Source organism: Lissotriton vulgaris, chromosome 7 (assembly GCF_964263255.1).
Source record: "Lissotriton vulgaris chromosome 7, aLisVul1.2, whole genome shotgun sequence".
In the NCBI taxonomy this organism is placed as follows: domain Eukaryota; kingdom Metazoa; phylum Chordata; class Amphibia; order Caudata; family Salamandridae; genus Lissotriton; species Lissotriton vulgaris.
Genome location: NC_141695.1, coordinates 793,642,646 through 793,665,708, shown reverse-complemented (window position 1 = coordinate 793,665,708; position 23,063 = coordinate 793,642,646). Strand labels below are relative to the sequence as shown.

Here is a 23,063-nt window from a genome sequence, read left to right as displayed (position 1 = left end):
TTTGGGCCGTTATACCCACTCTCTGTGGGACACGGTCGCGGAAGTATTGCCACAATGTCCGGAGGAGGCCCAGACTAAACTCGCCCGAGCCCTTGCGGAGGGTCGAGATGCGGCTTGGTATTCCATCCGATGTGGGCTGGATACTACGAACTCGCTAGGCAGAGCAAAGGCAACGACGGTGACGATTCGTCGCCACGCCTGGCTGAGGTCCGCCAACTTTTCGGCTGATATCCAAAACACCCTTATGGACATGCCGTTTGATGGCCGTCGCCTTTTTGGCGACAAGGCAGGCAGTGCGCTTGCCAAGTCCTTGGGCCTGTCGGCCCCGCGTCAGCAACCTGCTGCCTTTCACTCCTTTTGTGGCCAAGGAAAGGGGCGCCCCCACACGTCCTGCCAGCCACGGGCCGCAGACTACCATCCAGTGTGGTGGCGGACGTGGTAACCGCAGTGGCGGTGCCCTGGGACAACGGCGAGGCCAGTCCACATCCACCCCGCAGCATCAGCCTCAAAGCCCTCCTAGTCTGAGCTTTCAGGCCCACCAAACGCCAGTGGGGGGCAGGGTTCGCCATCACCTCCTTCACTGGCGCAACATGGCTTCGGATAGGTGGGTGCTGCAAATCGTCCGAAGAGGCTGCTCCCTCCCCTTCGAGGCGAGCCCTCCAGCCATGCCACCGCAGTACCACTGCGTGTCGGGGGATCACATAAATCTTCTGCAAGAGGAAGTTACGGCCCTCTTGGCCAAGGGGGCCATCGAGCACGTTCCTGGGCCAGAAGTAGGGTGTGGTTGTTACTCCCACTACTTTCTGGTTCCCAAGAAGGGCAAAGGGGGCCTACGCCCGATCTTGGACCTGCGGAACGTCAACGGCTTCCTCTGGAAGGAGAAGTTCAAGATGCTGACTTTGGCTCAGGTCTTAGATGCCCTGGACCCGGGAGACTGGATGGTAGCATTGGACTTGCAGGACGCTTATTTTCACATCCCCATCCTGCTGGCCCACCGGCGTTACCTGCGGTTCACGGTAGGCCACAAGCACTTTCAGTTTACCGTGCTCCCCTTCGGCCTTACCAGCACCCCACGGGTGTTCACCAAAGTGATGGCGGTGGTCGCAGCTCATCTGCGCAGGTTAGGGGTTTCAGTCTTCCCCTACCTCGACGACTGGTTGTTGAAGGCGGGCTCGCCCCAGACAGTCGTCAGCCACCTCCAGACTACGGCCGACCTCCTGCACCTGCTGGGATTCTCCATCAATGTGCTGAAGTCCCACCAGTGTCCCTCTCAGAAGCTCCTCTTCATCGGGGCGGTTCTAGACTCGGCACAGTTTAGGGTTTATCCTCCCGAACAGCAGGTTTGTGATATTCAGGCTCTGATTCCGATCTTTCAGCCGTTATCCCGAGTCTTGGTCAGGTTGACGCCGCGGCTTCTGGTGCATCACGCCAGGTGGCGGATACGGGCTCTGCAGTGGGACCTGAAGTTTCAGTGGGTCCAGCATTAGGGCAACTTGTCCGACCATGTCTTGATCTCGGAGGGCAGTGCAAGACAGTTGCAGTGGTGGCTCACAGACCGCGATTGGGTCAGCGGCAGATCCCTCTCCCTACCCCAACCAGGGCACGTAGTTGTGACGGACGTGTCCCTCCAGGGCTGGGGAGGCCAAATGGGAGAGGCGGAGATCAGAGGCCTCTGGTCTCCGGCGGAGCCCTGGCTCCACATCAACCTTTTGGAGCTGCGGGCGATCCGGATTGCACTGAAGGCATTCCTCCCCTCTGTCCGGGGGAGTGTAGTGCAGGTGTTCACAGACAACACCACCGCCATGTGGTACTGCAACAAACAAGGCGGGGTGGGGTCATGGACCCCATGCCAGGAGGCTCTGCGCCTCTGGCAGTGGCTGGAACATCAGGGCGTGACCCTGGTGGTTCAACACGTGGCAGGTTCCCTGAATGCCAGGGCGGACGAACTCAGCTGTCGCTGCATGATAGATCACGAATGGCGTCTGAACTCGGACGTGGCGCAAGGTCTCTTTCAGCAGTGGGGAGAGCCTTGGTTAGATCTATTCGCCACAGAAGAGAACGCGCAATGTCATCAGTTCTGCGCCTTGGAATTTCCAAGGCGGCACTCGCTCGGAGACGCTTTTCGTCGCGAGTGGAGCTGCGGTCTGTTGTATGCCTTTTCGCCTATACCACTTCTGCCCAGAGTGCTGAAGAAGATCAGGCGCGACCGGGCCCAAGTCATCCTTGTGGCTCCGGACTGGGCACAAAGATACTGGTACCCCGAGCTACTCAGCATGTCTCTTGATTCCCCCGATTCGTCTGCCTCTTCAGGAGGACCTTCTGTCGCAGCAGCAAGGGACGGTCCTCCACCCGAACCTGTCCAGTCTCTACTTAGATGCGTGGAGATTGAGCGGCGTCAGTTGAGGCCATTTGACTTGCCTCCTGAAGTCTGTAATGTGATTCTGGCAGCCAGGCGTCCCTCCACAAAATCAGTATACGCCTGCAGGTGGAACAAATTTGTGGCATGATGCACAGCAAAGGCTGTGGATCCTCTCTCTGCCCCTCTTTCAGAGGTTCTCCTCTTCCTTCTTTCTCTTGCCCAGCAGGGCTCTTCTCTGGGCACTATCAAGGGCTACCTCTGTGCCATTTCCGCCTTCTTAAGGCTCCCTGATCAGCCCTCTTTGTTCAAGTCCCCAGTTGTAAATAGGTTTTTGAAGGGCTTCACTCATATGTTCCCTCCTGTTCCTTTCGTCATGCCTCAGTGGGACTTGAACCTTGTTCTGACATATCTGATGTGCGCTCCCTTCGAGCCACTTCATAACTGTCCTCTTCATCTCCTTACTCTTAAGAGTGCATTCCTGGTTGCCATCACCTCTGCCAGGAGAGTGAGTGAGCTCCAGGCTCTTTCCTCTAAACCTCCTTTCCTTTCTGTCCATCCAGACAAAGTTGTGTTGCGGACGTGACCATCTTTCCTGCCCAAGGTAGTCACAGACTTCCACATCGGGCAGTCCATCACCTTGCCCACCTTCTTTCCGCCTCCGCATCCCTCAAAAGAGGAAGAGAGGCTCCACCGTCTGGACCCAAAACGTGTGCTCTCCTTCTATCTGGATCGCACACGCCAGTTCCGGGTGGCAGCGGGCGCGCATTATGCGCGCCGAAGGCGCGCCAAAGGTAAGCCCGTCTACTCCTGGACCGCGCCCAGCGCCAGACCGCCTGCCCCCGTAAAACCCACTCCACCCGCATAACGTACGACGCCGCAATCCTCTCAGCACTTAACCCCGGCCGACTCTCAAACTGCCACCAAGCCGCCCCAGGACACACCCATGGACCCTTTACCTGCCACTCCTGCAAATTCGACTGCATCAGGACCCGCACCAAATCCACAAACTCGAAACAGAGCTCCGACACTAACCACCTGAAGTGCATCCTGCTCAACACCCGCTCGGTCCACAGACACGCCATTGAACTTTGGAACCTACTCGACACCACATCGCCGGACGTCGCCTTTCTTACAGAAACCTGGATGAACGCCTCATCAACGCCCGACATCGTCATAGCCATCCCGGTCGGCTACAAGATCATCCGAAAGGACCGTATCAACCAAACAGGAGGAGGCATCGCCATCGTCCATAAAAACACCATCCGCATCACGACCAGTTCCGACGAAAACTTCGCAGCCGCCGAACACCTTCACTTCCAGATCCACACCGACCCCAAGACCACACTCAGAGGCACCCTCATCTACAGGCCACCAGGACCCCGCACACAATTCAGCGAAGACATCTCAGACTTCATCAGCCCACACGCCCTCCCCTCCGAGGACTACATTCTACTGGGAGACCTCAACTTCCACCTGGAAAAGAACAAAACCAGCAACACCACCACCCTTCTGGACAACCTCGCCAATCTCGGACTCAAACAACTTGTTGACACCCCCACCCACACATGCCGGGCACACGCTCGACCCAATCTTCACCTCCAGCAAGCACATCTCCTTCAATCACACCACAGCTCTCCATTGGACGGACCACAGCTGCGTTCACTTCAACTACAAAAAGACCACGACCCACAACCACCCACAACCAATTCCCTGCAGAAATTGGAACAAAATTACCACCGACCAGCTCTTCATATCGCTTCACCAAAACCCTCCTGCCAAATCATCGGACCCAAACCTAGCAGCCACCAACCTCACACAATGGATCACCCACAGCGCTAACGAATTAGCACCCTTGAAAAACCATCAAATCAAGCAAGGTAGCAAAAAAGCCCCCTGGTTCAATGATGACCTTAAGAAATCCAAGAAGATCTGTCGCACCCTCGAGAAAGCCTGGCGAAAAAACCCAACCACTAACAACATGACCACCTTCAAGAACGCCACCCGCAAACACCACCAACTGATCCGATCCACCAAGAAATCAGCATTCAACGATCGACTCGACAACAACGCCCACAACAGCAAGGAACTATTCAACAACGTCAAAGAGTTTACCAACCCCACCGCCGGCACCAACGACATCACTCCCTCCCAAGACCTCTGCGACTCCCTAGCCTCGTTCTTCTACAACAAAATCGCTGACATACATAACAGCTTCGGAGACCAGTCCACCCCACCCACCTCTGAACTTAAACACCCCTCCAACAACCTTTGCGCCTGGAACCCAATCACCACTGAAGACACCATCCGCCTGATGAACTCCATCCACTCAGGATCGCCAACCGACCCTTGTCCTCACCACATTTTCAACAAAGCAGACTCCATTATCGCACCCCATCTCCGAGACGTCATCAACTGCTCCCTCAACACCGCTACCTTCCCGGAAAGCTGGAAACATACCGAACTCAGCGCCCTCATGAAGAAACCCACAGCAGACCCCACTGAACTTAAGAACTACCTCCCCATTTCGCTCCTCCCATTCCCTGCCAAAGTCATTGAGAAAGCAGTCAACAGTCAGCTTGCCGCGTTCCTCGAATCCAACAAATCCCTCGACCCTTCACAGTCCGGCTTCCGAGCCAAACACAGCACCGAGACCGCCCTCATCGAAGCAACTGACGACATTCGAACTCTACTGGACAACGGAGAAACAGCTGCCCTCATCCTACTTGACCTCTCCGCAGCCTTCGACACAGTCTGTCATAGCACCCTTATACAACGCCTCAGCAACGTCGGAATACAAGGAAAAGCATTGGACTGGATCATCTCGTTCCTCGCCGGAAGAACCCAGAGAGTCCGCCTCCCCCCTTTTAGATCAGAGGCCACCGAAGTCATCTGCGGTGTACCACAAGGATCATCACTCAGTCCAACCCTCTTCAATGTATACATGAGTCCCCTCGCATCCATAGCGCGCCAACACAACCTCAACATCATCTCCTACGCAGACGACACCCAGTTGATCCTCTCCCTCACCAAAGACCCAAACACCGCCAAAACCAACCTACACGAAGGGATGAAAGAAGTAGCCGAATGGATGAAGAACAGGCGTTTAAAACTGAACTCGGACAAAACGGAAGTCCTCATCTTAGGATCATCCCCGTCCGCCTGGGACGACTCATGGTGGCCACCGGCCCTGGGAAACGCACCCTTACCAACGGACCATGCACGTAACCTGGGCTTCATCCTGGACTCCTCCCTCTCGATGACCAGACAAGTCAACGCCGTCTCATCATCATGCTTCAACATCCTACGTATGCTCAAAAAAATCTTCAGTTGGATCCCCACCGAAACAAGAAAGACGGTCACCCATGCACTGGTCACAAGCCGACTGGACTACAGAAACACCCTTTACGCCGGAACCACAGCCAAACTACAGAAAAAACTCCAACACATCCAGAACGCCTCAGCCAGACTCATCCTAGACATCCCCCGCCATGCTCACATTTCCGGTCACCTGAAAGACCTCCACTGGCTCCCCGTCAACAAGAGAATAACGTTCCGTCTCCTCACCCACGCACACAAAGCCCTCTACGACCTAGGACCCGAATACCTCAACACGCGCCTGTCCTTTTACACCTCCACCCGCCAACTACGATCGTCCAATCAAGCCCTCGCCGATATTCCGCGCATCCAAAGATCCACCATGGGGGGAAGATCCTTCTCCTACTTAGCGGCCAAGACCTGGAATTCTCTCCCCACCTACCTCCGCCTTACGCAAAACCACCTCTCCTTCAGAAAACAACTAAAAACTTGGATATTCGATAAGTAAAGTACCCCCCCTCCCTCAAGCGCCTTGAGACCCTCTGGGTGAGTAGTGCGCTATAAAAATTTTAAACTTGAACTTTATGTTTTGGTTAAAATTAGGGCATCAGGTCTGTAAGTGGAAACAAATTCAAATATTTCAAGTTGATATTTCCATAAGGATCTGTGATTCACCTATACAAGTGGTGGTTAGCTTTCACTGTAAATATTGCATCGATTGAGTGATTGAAAAGTAAATTCTGTGAGAGTGTGGAAATTGCAAATTTAATGAATATTTTTCATGCTGCCTTGGATCCAGCATATCAAAACTATTTGGTGTCAAATGGACCAAATCTTACTGGCACTGTTTGATGAATCTTCATGAAACTTAAAAAAAAAAGTTCATCTACCTGAGTTCCTTACTGGAAAGTTTTGGGGTGATTCATCAAGCAGGGGACTTAGAAAAAGAGGGGTTCCCAAAAAACGTTTTCTCCATGCAATTTCCCATAGGAATTTAAGACAGAAATAAAGGAAAAAATGTCTCAATAGCTTCACACCAAATCTGACAGAAAGCTAGATCTTTACTCAGAAAGCATGCCTTTTGTGATTTAGTGTAAATCCTTTCAGCTTTTTTTGAGAAATTACAGTTCAAAAGTTAGTGATGTCTGAATGTTTGGTCCCATTGGAGTCCCGAGGTACAGCTAATTAGTTGAGAGGGCTTTTTTCCCCCCCCAACAGCCACTTCAGTTCCACGGCCGCCATTATTGGACATGGGAACTTGGCTCTGTGTCCTGAAACTAAAAAAAGAATATAGGTATTTAGGGGCAGGGGTACCCTGACCTTCTGGTACTTTGCGGGAGTACCCGGTACTCTCCCCAACCTCGGACCAATTTTTTTTAAAACAGCGGGCCTTCCATGGTTGCAGCTGGATTCATTCGGAAGCTACGGTGGAACCTCCGTCGATGGTGCGGGATTACAAAGGGACCCTGAGAAAAAACAATTTAAAAGTTAGAAAAAAATGGAAAATGTGGAGTGGGTATCCATGATGGATTGGCCATCTGCAGTGGGGGTTGGGTACAGAGCCTGTGGCAAACCCCTCGCTGTGCATAACCAAAGGTATGCTTAGTGAGGAAGCTGGATAAATACGATCAAAAACCCAGAAATTCACTGAAAAGAAAACAATGGTTAAAGTGAAGTTATAGGTAGATAAGAAATGAAGATTTTAGCTTGCATTAAAAAAAAAAACTAAAATGTAATGTAAATAGATTAAAATGACATTATGGTTAGGCCTTGCAATATTATAAAAACTATTGATTTAAAACCAATAAAACACTGAAATTCACGAGTTATGGTTTACTGAGCTAACTTGCACCCTACTATGCACTGCTTATGACTTTGCATATTACATCACTAATGCCAATGACATCATTGGTGAAATCACTGATGACATCTCAATTGACATCATTGATGGTATCACTGACCATCCAGACCACTGCTGTTCCAAATACTCTACAAACTATGACGGTAAGTACTAAATGGTGCAGAATGATGTAAAGCATAAATTACCCTTCTTACACACAAGCCCTCTCAGGTGAACCAAGCTCCTTCCATACATAGTATTTTTCTGTACCAGACACTTTGTGGATAGCCATGCTCATTTGTGCATTCAACCAGACGTCGAATGAACAGCACTTCACGGAGAACCAACCACTCCCTCCAGACACCCAAGCCCCATTAGGTGGCCAAACCTCTATTATGCAACGATTTCCAGGCATACTTAAATAGTGGAGTATAGGGGATGACCGGTTGCTAGCCCCTATAGTTCAACAGGGCAATATATCTATTCCGTTACTTATCTACACACTCCTAATCTCGAATAATTTCAACAGGCGATAGAAGAGCTTATCCAAGTATGTCAAGGGGACATTTTAACAAGAGACGATCTGAATATTGTCATAAATAGGTCACTAGATAGATTTCAAAGAGGTTAGGAAAGTCTGGTTTGGTCACAGCAGAAAGAAGGTGGCAACTTCAGAACTTTGACCTGATTGATATTTGGAGAGTGGAGCATCCAACGGAGAAAGACTATTCTCGTTATTCAGCTTCTCATAAGACCCATGCTCCTATAGATCACTTCCTCACATCCTGGCCTCTGTCGTATAGCATTGACCAGACCAACATAGGCCACATCTCTCTGACAGACCACACACCCATTTCCCTGTCCTTGTCAATGCTAGGCAGTGAGATACCCATACAGCACTAGAGAATAAGGGACAATATCCTACACAGCTATATAGCACACACTATCACCAAGTTCCTTGAAGAAAATGAAGAGTCTGACACCGCCCCCAAAACTAATTGGGATGTGATAAAGGCCATAGTCGGCGGACAATTGATCACTATAATCAAATCAGATAAACTTTATTCGGTTTTTAGTCGAAAAACCATAAAAGTTACACAATTACAGGTGCATAAAAACAATAATACATCAATACATGATTTAAAAATTCAGAACCTCTTATACAATTTATAAAAAAAAGGACCCAATACCCATCAACCCCAATTTATTCGGGCCTTAAAATGTAATGGACCAGTAAGGCATGACTTCCAATTGTATTTACTTTATACCGCAAGCAGAATCAGCTAAACTAATAAAACGTATCTAAATCCTTCAATGTCTACACATCCATACAGGTCCTAGATTTCACAGAAGATTTTAAAAATCCTACTATAAAAAGAATGCAGTCCTCTTTCAGCAGTTGAAGATACATAAGGGCAGGACGGGCCTGTCTAAAATTCATTCTTTTTAAAATAGGAACCAGAAAATGCCTTCAGGGGGGTTCATACAATATACATAAAAACATAAAATGCAGCATCCTGTGGAGACTGTCCGTCGCAGCCGCAGGTAGCTAGCACTTGACCTCTGATGTATCCCTGAGGTCTGGCTAACACAAGATGGAAGAGGTTCATCCGAAACCTAGTTAATAAAAACTTCTCGTTCGTTGATAGAAACCCCATAAGATAAGGTTCTGTTGTCGGAGTTGTTTTAAGCATTAAAAACATACGAACATTAGGTTTCAGCATCTCCTGCGCTTCCCTGTTCACTTTCCTTGAGGTCAAGAAGGCTACCCTAATTAATTCCACATCCTTCTTGGCAAAGAATTGAGGTTTACAAAATAAATCTCCGCGCCCTATTCCTTCAAAACTACTTTTCATGTACTTAAGCCAAGGAATTCGAGATGAATTGTCGAGAGACATACACTCTCTTAAAATCAAATGGTTAAGAGTTAAATATTTGTTCAGCCAGCCCTTCAGCCAAAAAAACAGGGAGGGGGCAGTGCAAGAACATCGCTTAAATAGGGAACCCCCAATTCCTCGCGGACCGCTAGGTTAGAGATTCCACGGAGAACACACAATAGGCGCTTCAGAAAGTCATTCTCCGCTACCTGAAAGGAATCCGCAGCAGGTATGTGTTTGTCGAAAAGAATATGTCAGCTCTGGTTAGACGGAAGGGTGCCCTGAAGGAGGCGTGGAGGGAGCTGATTTATTCAAGCACCCTTAGGAATAGCTCCAGGTTTTGGAACGTTGTGAACTGACTCCTTTTTGGTCAGGAAGGGGGGGGAGGCCTTAGATTCACACATTAATGAGGAGTGGGTGCTTCACTTTAAATATATGTTTGACTGCCCTTTGGAGCATATTTGCCAAGAAAGTCGGGACACAAATGACCCTGTAATAATTTTTGAAAGGGGTGAGGTTATGGCTGGTATTACAGGCTATCCGTTAATAAAGCGCCGGGCCCAGATGGGATTCCTTCTGACTTATTTAAGTCCGACCCTCCGTTCTGGGCCCGATACTGGACACAGTATTTAACACTGCGGCAAAGAATGGCTGTCCTCAGTCTTGGGCCTCTTCCTCCTGTTTTCAAGAAGGGTGACAGGAACAGTACCCACTGTTACAGGCTAATCTCCCTCATTGACTCAGTGGTTAAGATTGTAGGACGTATTCTTTTGCAGAGATTATCAACTTGGGCAGAGGAGCATGAGATCCGGTCAGATGTCCAGTATGGGTTCCGGTTGGGACGCTCTACTGTTGCTCAGTGTCTCAATTTATCTATGATACTGAGAAAATATACTGTTGCATGCCCCGGCACTATCCACCTCGCCTTCATGGACTTGTCCTCCGTATTTGATTGCGTTAATAGGGTTAAATTGTGGCAGTCCATGAGGGCAATGGGGTGGATAACTGTATTGTTAATTTCCTAGAGGACCTGCACAAATCAGCCAAGGCTAATGTCAGGTTTTCACAGGATCTGCAGGTCACTAGGGACCTTTAGATTAAGAGGGGAGTACGACAAGGATGCATTTTGGTTCCATTTTTGTTTAATTTTTACAACAATGATTTGGATACTGTTGTAAGAGCAACTGGAGTTGATTACCCTTGTGTAGGGCGGCATGGTATTCCCATCCTGCTATATGCGGGCGACGCCGCCCTTATAACCAGGGCTGCAATGGGCTTGCAATCTCTTTTAACAGCATTTTCTAGATTCATGACTGACCGGGACTTGGAAGTAAATAACTCCAAATCATATGTAATGAAAGTGGGGCAACAACCCAAAAAGAGTTTCCAATTTAGTGTTGGCCCTGCTAAGATCCCCCGTACTAACGTATTTTCCTATTTAGAGGTTCTTTTTGATGACCAATTAAAATGGGGTCCTTTAATCTCGAGGAAAAAAGGGGACTTGGCCCAGGTAAATGCAGCAATTTTTTATTTTGCCTCCAAAATAGGAAAGAAACCAACAGGAGCTATTTTGAAAGTATATCAAGCCAAAAGCATGGCCATAGCTACCTATGAGCGTCTTTCCTCTAAACACTACAGACTCTGTGGTGGAATTTCAGAACACCATGACACACATACAGAGGTGGATGAACCTCAACCAGTTAAAGCTTAACCCAGGCAAGACAGAATTAATCTTGCCTGGGAAAAGTGAATTAAGTTGGAGTCCATGCTTTTGGCCACCTAGTATGGGGGTCCCACCAACGAAATCTCTCTCGGTTAAAAGTCTGGGAGTCACACTCAGTGCAGATCTCTCTTTGAAAGGACAAGTTGGCATAGTGGTCTCCGCTAGCTTTTTTCAACTCAAGAAAATAAAAAAAATAGCCCAGTTTCTGACACAACCCGCACTTACTCAGGGTATTATTGCCCTCGTTCTGTCCAGACTGGACTTTTCAAATAGTCTCTATTTGGGACTCCCAGCGGACCTGCTAAAAAGACTTCAACTTGTTCAGAATCAAGCTGCCAGGCTTATTTTGCAACAACCAACATGGCAGTCTATCAGACCTGGTCTGAAACAACTTCATTGGCTGCCTGTGACACAGCGGATTGCGTTTAAAACGGGATGTATTATTTTTAAAACCCTACAAAACACAGGTCCAAAATTTATAAGAAACCTTGTTTCTAGATACAATCCTTCTTTGAATCTTCGTTCTGCCTATAAAGCTTTATTGGTTGTCCCGACCTTTAAGAAAAAACACCTTGGTGGCTGCTGTTTTGACCATCTCGCAGCCACCTTTTGGAATTCTTTACCACTCCCTTTAAGAATGAGCCCAGACCTTCTCACCTTTAGACATTCTCTTAAAACATGGCTTTTTTTTATCAGGCTTACCTTTGAGTATTTTGTGTGTTATGTTCCTTCCGATAGCGCCATGAAGCCTATGGGCGTACGAGCGCTTAATAAATACATTTTAACATAACATAACATATGGTAGTGAAAGCTGGGGATATACTGCTGTGGATTCCCTTCAGGTAGCGGAGAATGACTTTCTGTAGCGCCTTTTGTGTGTTCCCCCCAGAACCTCTAACCTAGCGGTCCACGAGGAATTGGGGGTTCCCTATTTAAGCGATGTTCTTGCACTGCGCCCACTGGTTTTTGGTTGAAGTGCTGGCTGAACAAAGATTTAACTCTTAACCATTTGATTTTAAAAGAGTGTATGTCTTTCGACAATTCATCCCAAATTCCTTGGCTTAAGTACAATTGATCACTCACACTCTGATCCTCAATATAGGACTGGAAAGCTGTTGGCCTGCAGATTAAAAGCCTACAGAGAGAGGGAGAAGTTGGAGCATAAAAAGCCCATTGAATAAGGTCCGATCACAGGGTCAGGAATTTGTGGAATGTTACAGGGAATTCTGTGGTTCCTGTATTCCCCAAAAGGCCTCTGGCTGCAGGATATTTACATGACATCCTCCTGACTAGGGTCACTACGTAATAGGATACCCCATTGCAAGCTTCTGTAGAGGTTGACGAGGTACTTATGGTAATTGGGAGAGTGAAAACGGCAAAGGCGCAGCAGATGGATCAATGCACTCCCTTGTTTTACAAGAGCTTTGCTAAACATCTTGCTTCAGCCCTGACCCAGCTTTATGACAGCTTTGTGTCCACCTTAGGGACTACCGAAACCATGTCACAGACTCTAACAACAATGATCCTAAAACCTGGTATGGCCGCACATCTATGTGGCTCCAATTGTGTAACATCCCTGTTTAACGTAGATGTCAGAATCTTTACAGGAATACTGGCAGGTTGGCTAGGAAATGTTATGCCGGCCTTGATTTAGCCTGACTGGTCACGTTTTGAACGGTCTCTCCTGGATGGGTTGTATAGCAGCCTTCAAAATGTCATTACTCCCTTGTATTCTTTATAATTTACAGTTCCCCCAATTCCAGTTGGAGCATCGATCCTCCATCGAATATGGAAACCCCTTTACAATTTTATTTGGGCAAGGAAAGAATACTTCACAATACCATCAAGCCTCCCATCTGTGCTATCTGACAGAGTTGGTCCAGGTGGAATCGGAGAAACCCTGGTGCTTTATGGAACGAACAGTAACTAAAGTATATGTTGGCCTAGTGCCCGTAATTCCTATCAAAGACAGCGCGTGGGGGTGATACTCTTCCCCAATCAGGAGAGGGACTTTATATTGCTGAAAGGCAGTCATTCACAACATTCCCCTTCCCGTTAAAACCACTTTTGGGCCATCATGAATCCAGGCCAGCTCTTGCAGAACGAAGCCTGGCAATCTGTAGAATTAAAGGATTTAAGAATAACCTTGGCAGAGTACTACGCTACGCTAACGGAGCATATGTAGTTTTTACTAATTCGCATTAAGCAAATTGCACGTCGCACAGTACAAAAACTGTGCTTAATAACGTAGCGTAGCAGCTAAATCAACAACATCCTCAGATGCTTTGATAAAGCAATTTTACATGTTAAAAAGCATATAACCAATTCACAAAAGTGAACTTTTTCAATGAAAACATTAGGCAATGAGAGAGGTGATGATTTTGGGGTCCCCCGTAACCTAGGGGATGGACCAAGCAGATGCCTTGAACACAAAGAGCATAAACAAAAAGCACATCTTGTTGAACTTCAGTGGTGGTCCCATCCTCTTAGGACCACCCCAAGCAGTTATTGGCAAAAAAACAATCCCAACCGAAGGCCCTGCAAAGCATTATGAGACGAGATTAGCAGTGAGCAGTAACTATTATAGTAGCCAACATCAAAATAATTCTACAAAGCGCTACAGTTCAACTAGTCCTTACTAGATGTCCCTCACGAGTCAAATGGAAAAGCATTGAAATTATTCTTACATCAAGCTGCAGTTCCACTAGTCGTTACTAGATGTCCCTCACGAGTCAAATGCAAAACCATTGAAACCCTTTCATCAAGCCTTTGCATTTGACTTGTGAGGGACATCTAGTAACGACTAGTTGAACTGCAGCTCTTTGTATAATTATTTTCATATTGGGTACTATAATATTCACTGCCTACTGCTAATCTCATCCCATAATGGTTTGCAGGGCCTTTGGTTGGGATTGTTTTTTTGCCAATAACTATGCTTGGGGTGGTCCTAAGAGGATGGGACCACCACCGAATCGTTCAACAAGATGTGCTCTTTGTTTTCAAGGCATCTGCTTTGTTCTCTCCCTAGGTTAGGGAGGACCCCAAAATCATCACCTCTCACTGCTTGCTAATTTTTCAGTTTCACTTTTGTGAAAGTACTATATGCTTTTTAGCATATGAAGATAGTGATGCTTATTTTATTATAACTGGCACTGGGCAAGATGCCATTTGCAATTATTTCACAGTGCAGGCAAGTACACAGTGCCATCAGCTACGCTACGCAGCGCAAACTTCACCCAGGGTTATTTAAGAGTCTGGTGAAACCTGTTTGAGGGAGTTTTGCAATCCTTTTTTGCAATCCTTTTTTGAGCATTCACTCTTAATATGGCATCCCTGAGACTGAGGGATATAGATACACCCAATAGAGACCATGGGTCCTGAACCATCGCAATAAAGAAGCAGGTTTGCAGAACCCTCACCACCAAATTTGAGCTGTGCCTACTTTTGAGGGAGAGCAACAAAAGACTGGTATCACATATTTATAAGATGTTAACTGTGGAGGTTGCCCCTGCTAAAACACCTGGGCAAAAAAGGAGGGATAAGTACCTAAATAGAGAGGTATCCCTGAAGGAATGGCCTGAAATCTTCACTGGAGCCCGTAATACATTGCAAACAGCTATAATGCAAGAAACATTTCATAAAATAACCTAATATTGATATATCAAACTGCAAAAGTGGGACAAACGTGGCTCTCAGTCTTGCTGGAGGAGATGTGGCACCAATGGCACCCTGATCCATCTGCTGTGGAATTCCCTAAACTGCAGCAGCACTGGGGATCAGTCTAGCAGACTAGGTTTTTCAGACCTAAATCTCCAGACTACCCTTATACATAATATTGTGAGTGACCAATCTTCAAAGCTTTCCTCTGCGTTTTATGAAAGGGAAATTATTCTCACTGATGCTTTGAGAAGACAGGCAGAATGTAACTGATGTATGGGGTGAAGATAGGACTCTGGATCCCTTGTTTGTGGCATATTTTAGGGCTGGAGAAGCTAGCTAATTCAACTATGGGGACAATTAAAGTCTATGAAATGATATGGGCGCCTCTGCTACAATGTTTACAGAAAATTTACTTAAAGAAAGGCAATACAAGTAGAAAAGAAATGGCACATTTCTGGGGCATTTGTGAAACAATCATTTGTCTCAATAAGACTATTGTTCAGTGCATTATATTTTTTGGGTGGACTTACTGTGACGTCCGAATTTCTTAAAGCAAATCTTGTGACTAGCTATCATTTATAGCTTTGTCACTTTCGAATAGCCTTTTGGGCATGCAGCATAGACAGTCACAGCTTTAGCAATTATTTCCTTTGTGTGGTGAAATAACTTGCTTAAATAAAAGCATTCGTGCTTGCCGAGCTTCATTTGGTCTCTGATGATTATAGCTTCGAGTGGAGTTGCCATCCACCTGAAAGAAGCATCCAGAATTGGGAGTTATTGTAGAAGGGGTAAAATTCCCCACTTTGGAAATCCAAATCTCTTGTTTTATCAGAATCTCTATCGGAAATAGAAGGAATTTATTTATTTATGCATTTTTATACAGTGCTTACCTTACCGGAAGGTGCCAAAGCGCTTTACATGAGAACCAGTTACAGCACATTAGGACATCAGAGTACACGGATTACACAAGATACAAAACAGATACATGCGTCTAAACACAAAAATCATAGATATAACCTGCCAATATTGTCAGGAAGTGACACAAAGAGTATAAGCAAGGAGTGAGTGCAAAGAATATAGAAATAACATAGTGATATTATATAGCATAGCATTATGATATACAAAGGTAATATCATATACAGAGAGTAGATGAAGGACATCATACAAAACAAAATATGATGGAAGTATACGACGATCCGTTTTTAATACATGGTAGTCCTTTTGTCTACAGCCATCAGGGACTATGCCTCACACGCCTACATTATTTGGGTTTCATCAGATACACATTACAATGGACCCCCAAGTAGACCGTCAGCAGTTTTTGTGCCCTTACTGGAAGGGAGAGGCTCCAAAATGGCTGTCTGTTGCTGAATAGATGGTGCGTAGTCCTACCCCAATTTCTCCTAGTTGTGGCATGTTCAGGCTGGAGTGGGCAGGGATGGGGAAAGACTGTGTGAACAAAGATGGCTGAAACCATCCAATGCTGCAGTCCATTTTCGCTGTCAGCGATGGCAAGATCTCGGGTAAATGGTGTAGGGGTCTGAGGCCCCCTTTCCCTGTGGCACAGGTGTGGTGATGGTGCCTTTCTGCAGGGGCGCCCCTGGCTGACCCCTAGATCCATCAGCAGAGAGGTAGGGGTGTCCAGTGTCACTGAGCTCCCCAACAGCCATAGGTCTGACTGGGTGCTGTGGATACCGCTGCAGTCAGGACCAGCATGCCGTGGCCGCCTGGACCAACATCGAGGCGGGGGAGTTCACTGGATTAGCCCCATCTCACAGTGCAGCAGGGTGTGGGAGCAACTCCCGATCGAGAGGATCCCAGCATGGGGACAGCTGTGATGCAGATTCCATGGATGTGCTTGGGGCAATGAAGTGGGACGTGGGCCTCCCTTGAAGGTTGGTTGGCACCGTGTTCATGTGCATTGAACCTCATTTTCTTGGAAACGTTCGGTGAAGAAAACAGAGATAAAAAATGCAGCTTGGTTGTAGCAATATACAGAACACTTAAATAATGGGCTGTTTAAGAAGCCTTTCATGTTTCACAATATTAAGGTCCAGATTAAAATAAAAAAGTAAAGCTCTATACCCCCAAGTGAATTGATGAATCATGGTATGGAAGACAACAATATCACCAAGGGATTTTCATAATGAAAAGCGAGAAACCAAAACAGGATCCTAGGCAAGACCAGCATTGTAATGATGGTAATACAACTTATTTTGGAAAATTGCACACAGTCCCACTTGCACAGATTCTGTGAAAGTTGATAGATACATTTAGATAAATTCTGAACTCAAATTGGTTATGCTATACATACGCACGAATATGGAATAAGTAGAGAAGTAGGTTGATATACTCAGGAGCCCCAGTGCATTTTCTGGGTCTTTCAAATTTAAATAAAAAACCTGAAATCTTCGACAACCTTTGCGTTGCATTGAGGCAAATACATCAATCTATGTCGCATTGGCCAGTAGGAAGAACAAGATTATCAGTCTAAGCCAGAACCTTTGAAATAACTCTGCTGTATATAAATTCAATTACGTTTGATTGTATTGACTGGGACTTTGTCTGGGCATCTATTGAAAAGATGGGTTTTAGACTTAATGATGTGTGAAGTCTACAGACTTTGAGTCAGTCTCTGCACGCCTTCTCTTTGCACAGCCATACAATACTGCCGCACTTAACATATCTCATAGCACTAGGCAACTATGATGCATGTCTCCTTTTATTGTTTTCTTTGGTTATGGTCCCCCTTATCTCTGCTTTCCATTCATTTTCTCACTTGAATCCTCCAGCTCAGTTGATTTATATGTAGAATTACATTTGCAAAAGCGCTTGAGGTTTACCCTTGGTGAACATGGTGAACATGGTGAAATGGCAGCTTTGTGAGACTCCTACCACCCTCTCTGACAGACTGTCTTTTTTCACAGGCCTCATTGAGACATCCAAGCTAACAGAGTTTCTGGTCAAGGCAGCGGAGAGTGTGCAGGAAGAGCTGCTGGAAGAGAGGCGCCTGCGCTCCTACCTGCTGCAGCAGTGCCAGAAGCAGAAGGAAAAGCTGGCACTGCTGGACGGGCAGAGTCACTCGCTGCAGAGCCTTGAGGCTGAGTTGCACCGTATGCGCCATGACTACCACAACGTTGGCCGTGAGGTGCTGAAGCTGAAAGAGGAGAAGTACGAGCTGTCCATGCGCTATGCCAACGCCGTGCAGGAGAAGGACCTGGCCATGATCAGGACTCGCGAGCTGCAGGAGCAGGTAAAGACGCATACTGTCCCAGGAGCAAAGGAACCCTGCAACTTTCCTTTCGTAATTATGTTTACAGGCATGCAAGGAGGGCTTGATGTGTGGCAAACTGCCGGCAGGACTGGTCTATGTGGAAAATGGAAAGGCTCCTTCAACTCAATTTCCACTGAAAGGCCAGTAGGGCTGGGAACTGTTCAATCAGATTTCAGGTGCAGTCTATTTCTCTTTTAGCTTCCCATCCTTTACCTATCTCTGCTCCCTTCCTCTCTGTCATTCTCTATATCTCCTTGTTCTTTTTCAATTCTGTTTTACACCTTATTTGTTTGTTCTTCTTTTACTTTCCTTTTCTTTTTCTCATCTTTCTCTGCATCCTTTCTCTCCAGCTCTGTACTTTTTCTTTCTCTTCTTCCGTTCTCTGCCCTTTAAGTGCTTCATCCCCCTATTCCATCTGCTACATTCCTCTTTCTCTAGGCCTACAGACTCTTTTCTCCCTCTCTTGTGTTATGTTTAGTAATGTACCCCAATATAGGCCCGGGTAGTCCTCTAATATTTCACCTACATTTTCCCTGCAATGTACTACATAATGGTTTCTGGTATTGACCCTTTACCTAGTTAGGTGCTGCATAAATATTGTGTTTTTCCCAGAAAACTAGCCTCCTTTATTATGCATGAGGAATCTTAGAATCGCAGCAGGATTACCATCTTCTGCATAATAGTTATATATAAGGGTCATCCCTTTCCTCATCCTTGACTGACATAGTAGGGTAGAACCCCTGAGGGTACCTTTTTGGGTACATAAACACCATATCTTTGCTGAGGCAGGTAGGGGAGAAAAGACTTCCATGCTGACACACTGATGAGAGACGCTGAGGTTCCTACATGCAGACACTCCAGCACGCAGTGGTCTAACATGACTCGCGTGGTGTCCATCAAGAGACCAAGACGGGGTCCTACAGTTTCTCACTTCAGGTAATGGGGTTGTTGAAATTTCTGGTACGAACTGTCCATGCTGCCAGGTGCATGGGGCAGACCTGGTTCATATGTTGGCAGATTGTCCGTGCCTAGAGAACTTGAGGAGGGACATTTACTTTTTTGAGTCCAAATCTGATCTGCGGATTGAGATTACCTCTTGATTTTATTAGGGGTGCAACAGCAGGAAATTACTTCCTCGGCTGAACCCTTTTTGTTCCTTGCCATGGCAGTACTTAGGTTGTGCTTAGCGACAGCCTGGCTCGATCCTATTCCTCCATCTTTTAATCAATGGCTGGTATGGCTAATTTCGACTTACCACAAAGAAAGGGCTGTTCATGCCCAAAAAGGTAGTCGACCTCGGAAAAGAGGGCTCCAAATTTGGGCCCCACTGAGGGAGTGGTTGGAAACACATGATGAGGGGTGACCGGCCTGCGTCGCATGATATCCCGCAGCATTTGGTCTTTGGCTTGGAGCTTCTGCATTGTATTATGATTTGAATACTTGGGGCATGTTTCTTATTGTGTATATATGTCTACTGTTTGTACCTGCTCGCTACCTGTATTTTCTGTATCTTGGCTGGCTTGGATGGGGGTGGGGGGGGGACTTATTTTTAAAAATTCAATAAAAATTGCTAAGCATAAAAAAAGGTAATGGGATTGGCTTCATCCTAGGGTGATTCTTGGCTAAACACCTACATACATGCTAGTTACATTTAGGTAAATTTAGTTAGGGTTAGCATCGTAGGAGTATGCATTATTATTGTCATGTATTTCTATACTTGCCTATATTCATTGTTTTAGCACTGTGGTAGGAATATACCATCCATTTACTCTATTGGTGCTTATAATTATTTATATTGGTTTCTGTCTTTTTTTTTTAAAGTATTTTTATTGGCATTTTCAAATGTTCTACATGCATATCATCAATGGTACCACATCAATATTACGATCAATTTACTCAGTGGCCACGTTAGGGCAAGGCTAAGACACACCCCATAGCGTCCATAGGTCAAACCCAACAATAACATCAGCTCACATCATACAGTCCATAAACATATAAGGTGTCATGCCAACCAATACCTAATACGTAACTGCCACCTACATCTTCAGTCCATGTTCCCTAGTACATGTTTCACCAGAGTTTGTACTCCATAATTGACATAAGAGAGTTTCAACCAACAGGTCGCGGTATACGTAGGAGATTCGTAATTTTCGAAATGCTACTTCATTTGTTTAAGAGCAACCATACAAAGAAAAAAAGAAAAAAAAACTGAAGAAAAATAATTTCAACCTAAACAATAACTAAGTAAAAGGGTCTTGTGCAGAGGGGTGAAGCATATCACAGTGTACATAACCTGTGTGAAGGGGAGGCATAGCATAATGTAGTTTCCCAGGGGAAAGCTAGGAACGCAGGGGGATGTGAGAAAGGGCGCTTCCAAATGCAGTCAGTACTGCCCCACCATAATAGTAAACATTCGGGGTACATCCCCCTATACAATATTCAATATTATACGGACCGGCTCCTAGCGCCATCCAAGAGGAGCAGTGGGCATTGCAGTTTAAGTCTCTTCATGGCAAAGCCTCTGCTCAGTCCAAACCCATCCCACCAGTCGCTGGCCCCTCCATCACCTCCCTCCATTGGCCGGCAATCAGGTGCTTTTTCATGCCCTTAGATTCATCCTAGCTGAGTGCTCTACCTTCTGCTCCAGCTCACATGATGACGTCCCTGTTCCAGGTCTCAAACACTGGTCCCCTCTGGGATTTCCATTCCGTCGCAATGCGATGTTTCGCCAGTCCCAGCACAAGATCCACTAACCTGATCCCAACTTTACGCTTTGGTGGCCTGGGGAAGAGACCCAAACGGCACGTCTGCACTATAGAGGGCAGCACTCTGACCAGCACCGCTGCAAGTTTACCGAGCACCGCCCAACAAAAAGGTCGCAGGCCCGGACAATCCCATGTCATGTGGCCGAAATCCGCATCAGGTTATAAGCCCCGGGGGCAGCCATGGACCCCCCCCCCGCCCATAGGTCACATTAAGGCAGAGAGGTGTCATGTAAGCCACGTGCGTGTGATTGAACTGTATATATTTGAGGCGTGAATTGCAGGAGATCTTCTTGGGGTACTGCAAAACCCCCCACCATTCCACATCCGTGAGGGCTCTGTCTCCAATTTTATCCCAGTTTGCCCGAAGCCTGTCTAAGGGACGTATGGACGCTGATTGCAGGGCCACATAAAACCATTTCACTAGATGCCTGCCATTCCAAGCATGAACAGGGTATGCAGCACTGGGTGAGCCTCCGGCTCGTCTCTCCCCGTATGCCACAGCTGGGCAAACGTACGTGCCAAAGCCTCGTAACACAGATATTGACCCGGGGGTAAACCACAGTCTTCCCTCAACCCATCAAATGGGAGCAGAGATTTATCCAGGAGGCAATCCCCAATGTTATCAAGCCCAGCCTCCGTCCAGGGGGCCAGTTACTTAGTTGCAAAAAAAGACTGTGGATCGCCATCTGGCAAGCCCACAAGGGGCAACATAGGGATGTACTTAACAAGACGCCACTCTCTGCCCTGGCAGTGTCTCCAGGCCAGAAAGGCAGTGCTCTGAAGCAAGGAGCAGTACAGGGTTGGCATCGATGGTATCAGCAATTTCGCCACTATTAAGTTAGGGTGAGAATCCGGATACGACAGGAATGTGCCATCCTCATTCACACCCCCTATCCATTGTGCCAGCCGTTGCAATTGACCAGCCAACATATAATGTTCAAAATTCGGTCCTCCCAGGCTACCCTCAGAAGGGGGGCATTGCAAAGTTGTAGAGACACGCTAGGGCACCCGTCGCCCCACACCAGGTCTCGAAGCAAGGTATTCAGGGGGCGAAACCAAATGCTGGGCATGAGTACCGGCAGGTTGACAAAGAAGTACAATAAGCGCGGGAGCATGACCATTTTAGATAAGCGCGGGAGCATGACCATTTTAGACAGGTAAACCCGGGAGATCACAGGCAACTGCAACATATGCCAAAAGTGGACAAGCGCACGTAACGAGCGCAACACTCTACCCAGGTTGCCCTCCTTTAACTCATCGAGCGAATGAATACATTTTTGCCCAGGTACTTAAATGTATTCTGAGCCCACAGTATGCCGACCCTCAACTCGTCCGGCCCAGAGATAGGGCCCGCAACTGGGAACAGGTATGTATTTGCTTTGTTGACCCGTAGACCCAAGAGGCCTGCAAAGTCGTCCAAAATACGCAGAGCCGTGGAGGTGCCCTCGACTGCGTCTGACAGATATAGTAAAAGGTCGTCCGGGTAAAGGGAAACCTGGTGCGTCCGCCTTCCGATAACCAGTCCGATCCTGGCGCTTCCCTGGCGAAGCCTCTCAGCGAGAGGTTCAATTGCCAAGGCGAATAGGAGGGGAGAAAGGGGGCACACCTGTCTAGTACCCGGGAGACCTTATACTCTCTGGAAATTGTTCTGCCCGTTCTGACCCTTGCAGTTGGCGCCGCGTACAGAAGCCAAACCCACCACACCCAAGCTCATTATAGCTTCGAACAGGTAGTCTCACCCTACCGTATCATAAGCTTTTTCCCGGTCAACCGAGAGCACTGCGGCCTGGAGTTTGGTCGGGGTCTCGGCATGATAGAGAACCGAGTAAAGTCTGTGCAGATTATAAGAGGTGTTACGGGATGGGATAAACCCATTCTGATCAGAGTGTATTAATGTCTTCATGTGCGGTATCAACCTACCGGCCAGCACTTTACTTAAAATCTTAAAATCTATGTTGAGCATGGAAAGGGGCTTATACTCTTTGACCACTGCTCCTGGTGTCTTAGATTTCGGAAAGGGGATCACCAAGGCTGCCCGTGTGGAACTAGGACACTCCCAAGCTTCGTACAAGTCTGCATACAGCCGAACCATGTGCGGCGCAAGCAAGTCAGCAAAACGTTGGTAGAATTCAGCTGGAAGGCCATCCGACCCCGGGGTCTTGCCAGGTGCCAACGTATGGATGGCGACTTTAATCTCCTGCAGTGTTATAGGTTCCCCCAGCTCATCCAGGTCCTCCTCCTCCCATACAC

The 23,063-nt window shown here is 47.1% G+C and overlaps 1 protein-coding gene across 2 annotated transcripts in view; it reads left to right on the top strand.

Moving 5' to 3' along the window:
- The window catches only part of CARD14 (caspase recruitment domain family member 14), a 224,736-nt gene that overhangs the window by 58,581 nt on the left and 143,092 nt on the right, over nt 1-23,063 (top strand). For both annotated transcript variants that reach the window (XM_086931046.1, XM_086931047.1), the window contains exon 4: nt 17,702-18,027. In XM_086931046.1, coding sequence (XP_086787172.1) covers nt 17,702-18,027 — 326 coding nt within the window. The remainder of the gene's footprint in view (nt 1-17,701; nt 18,028-23,063) is intronic.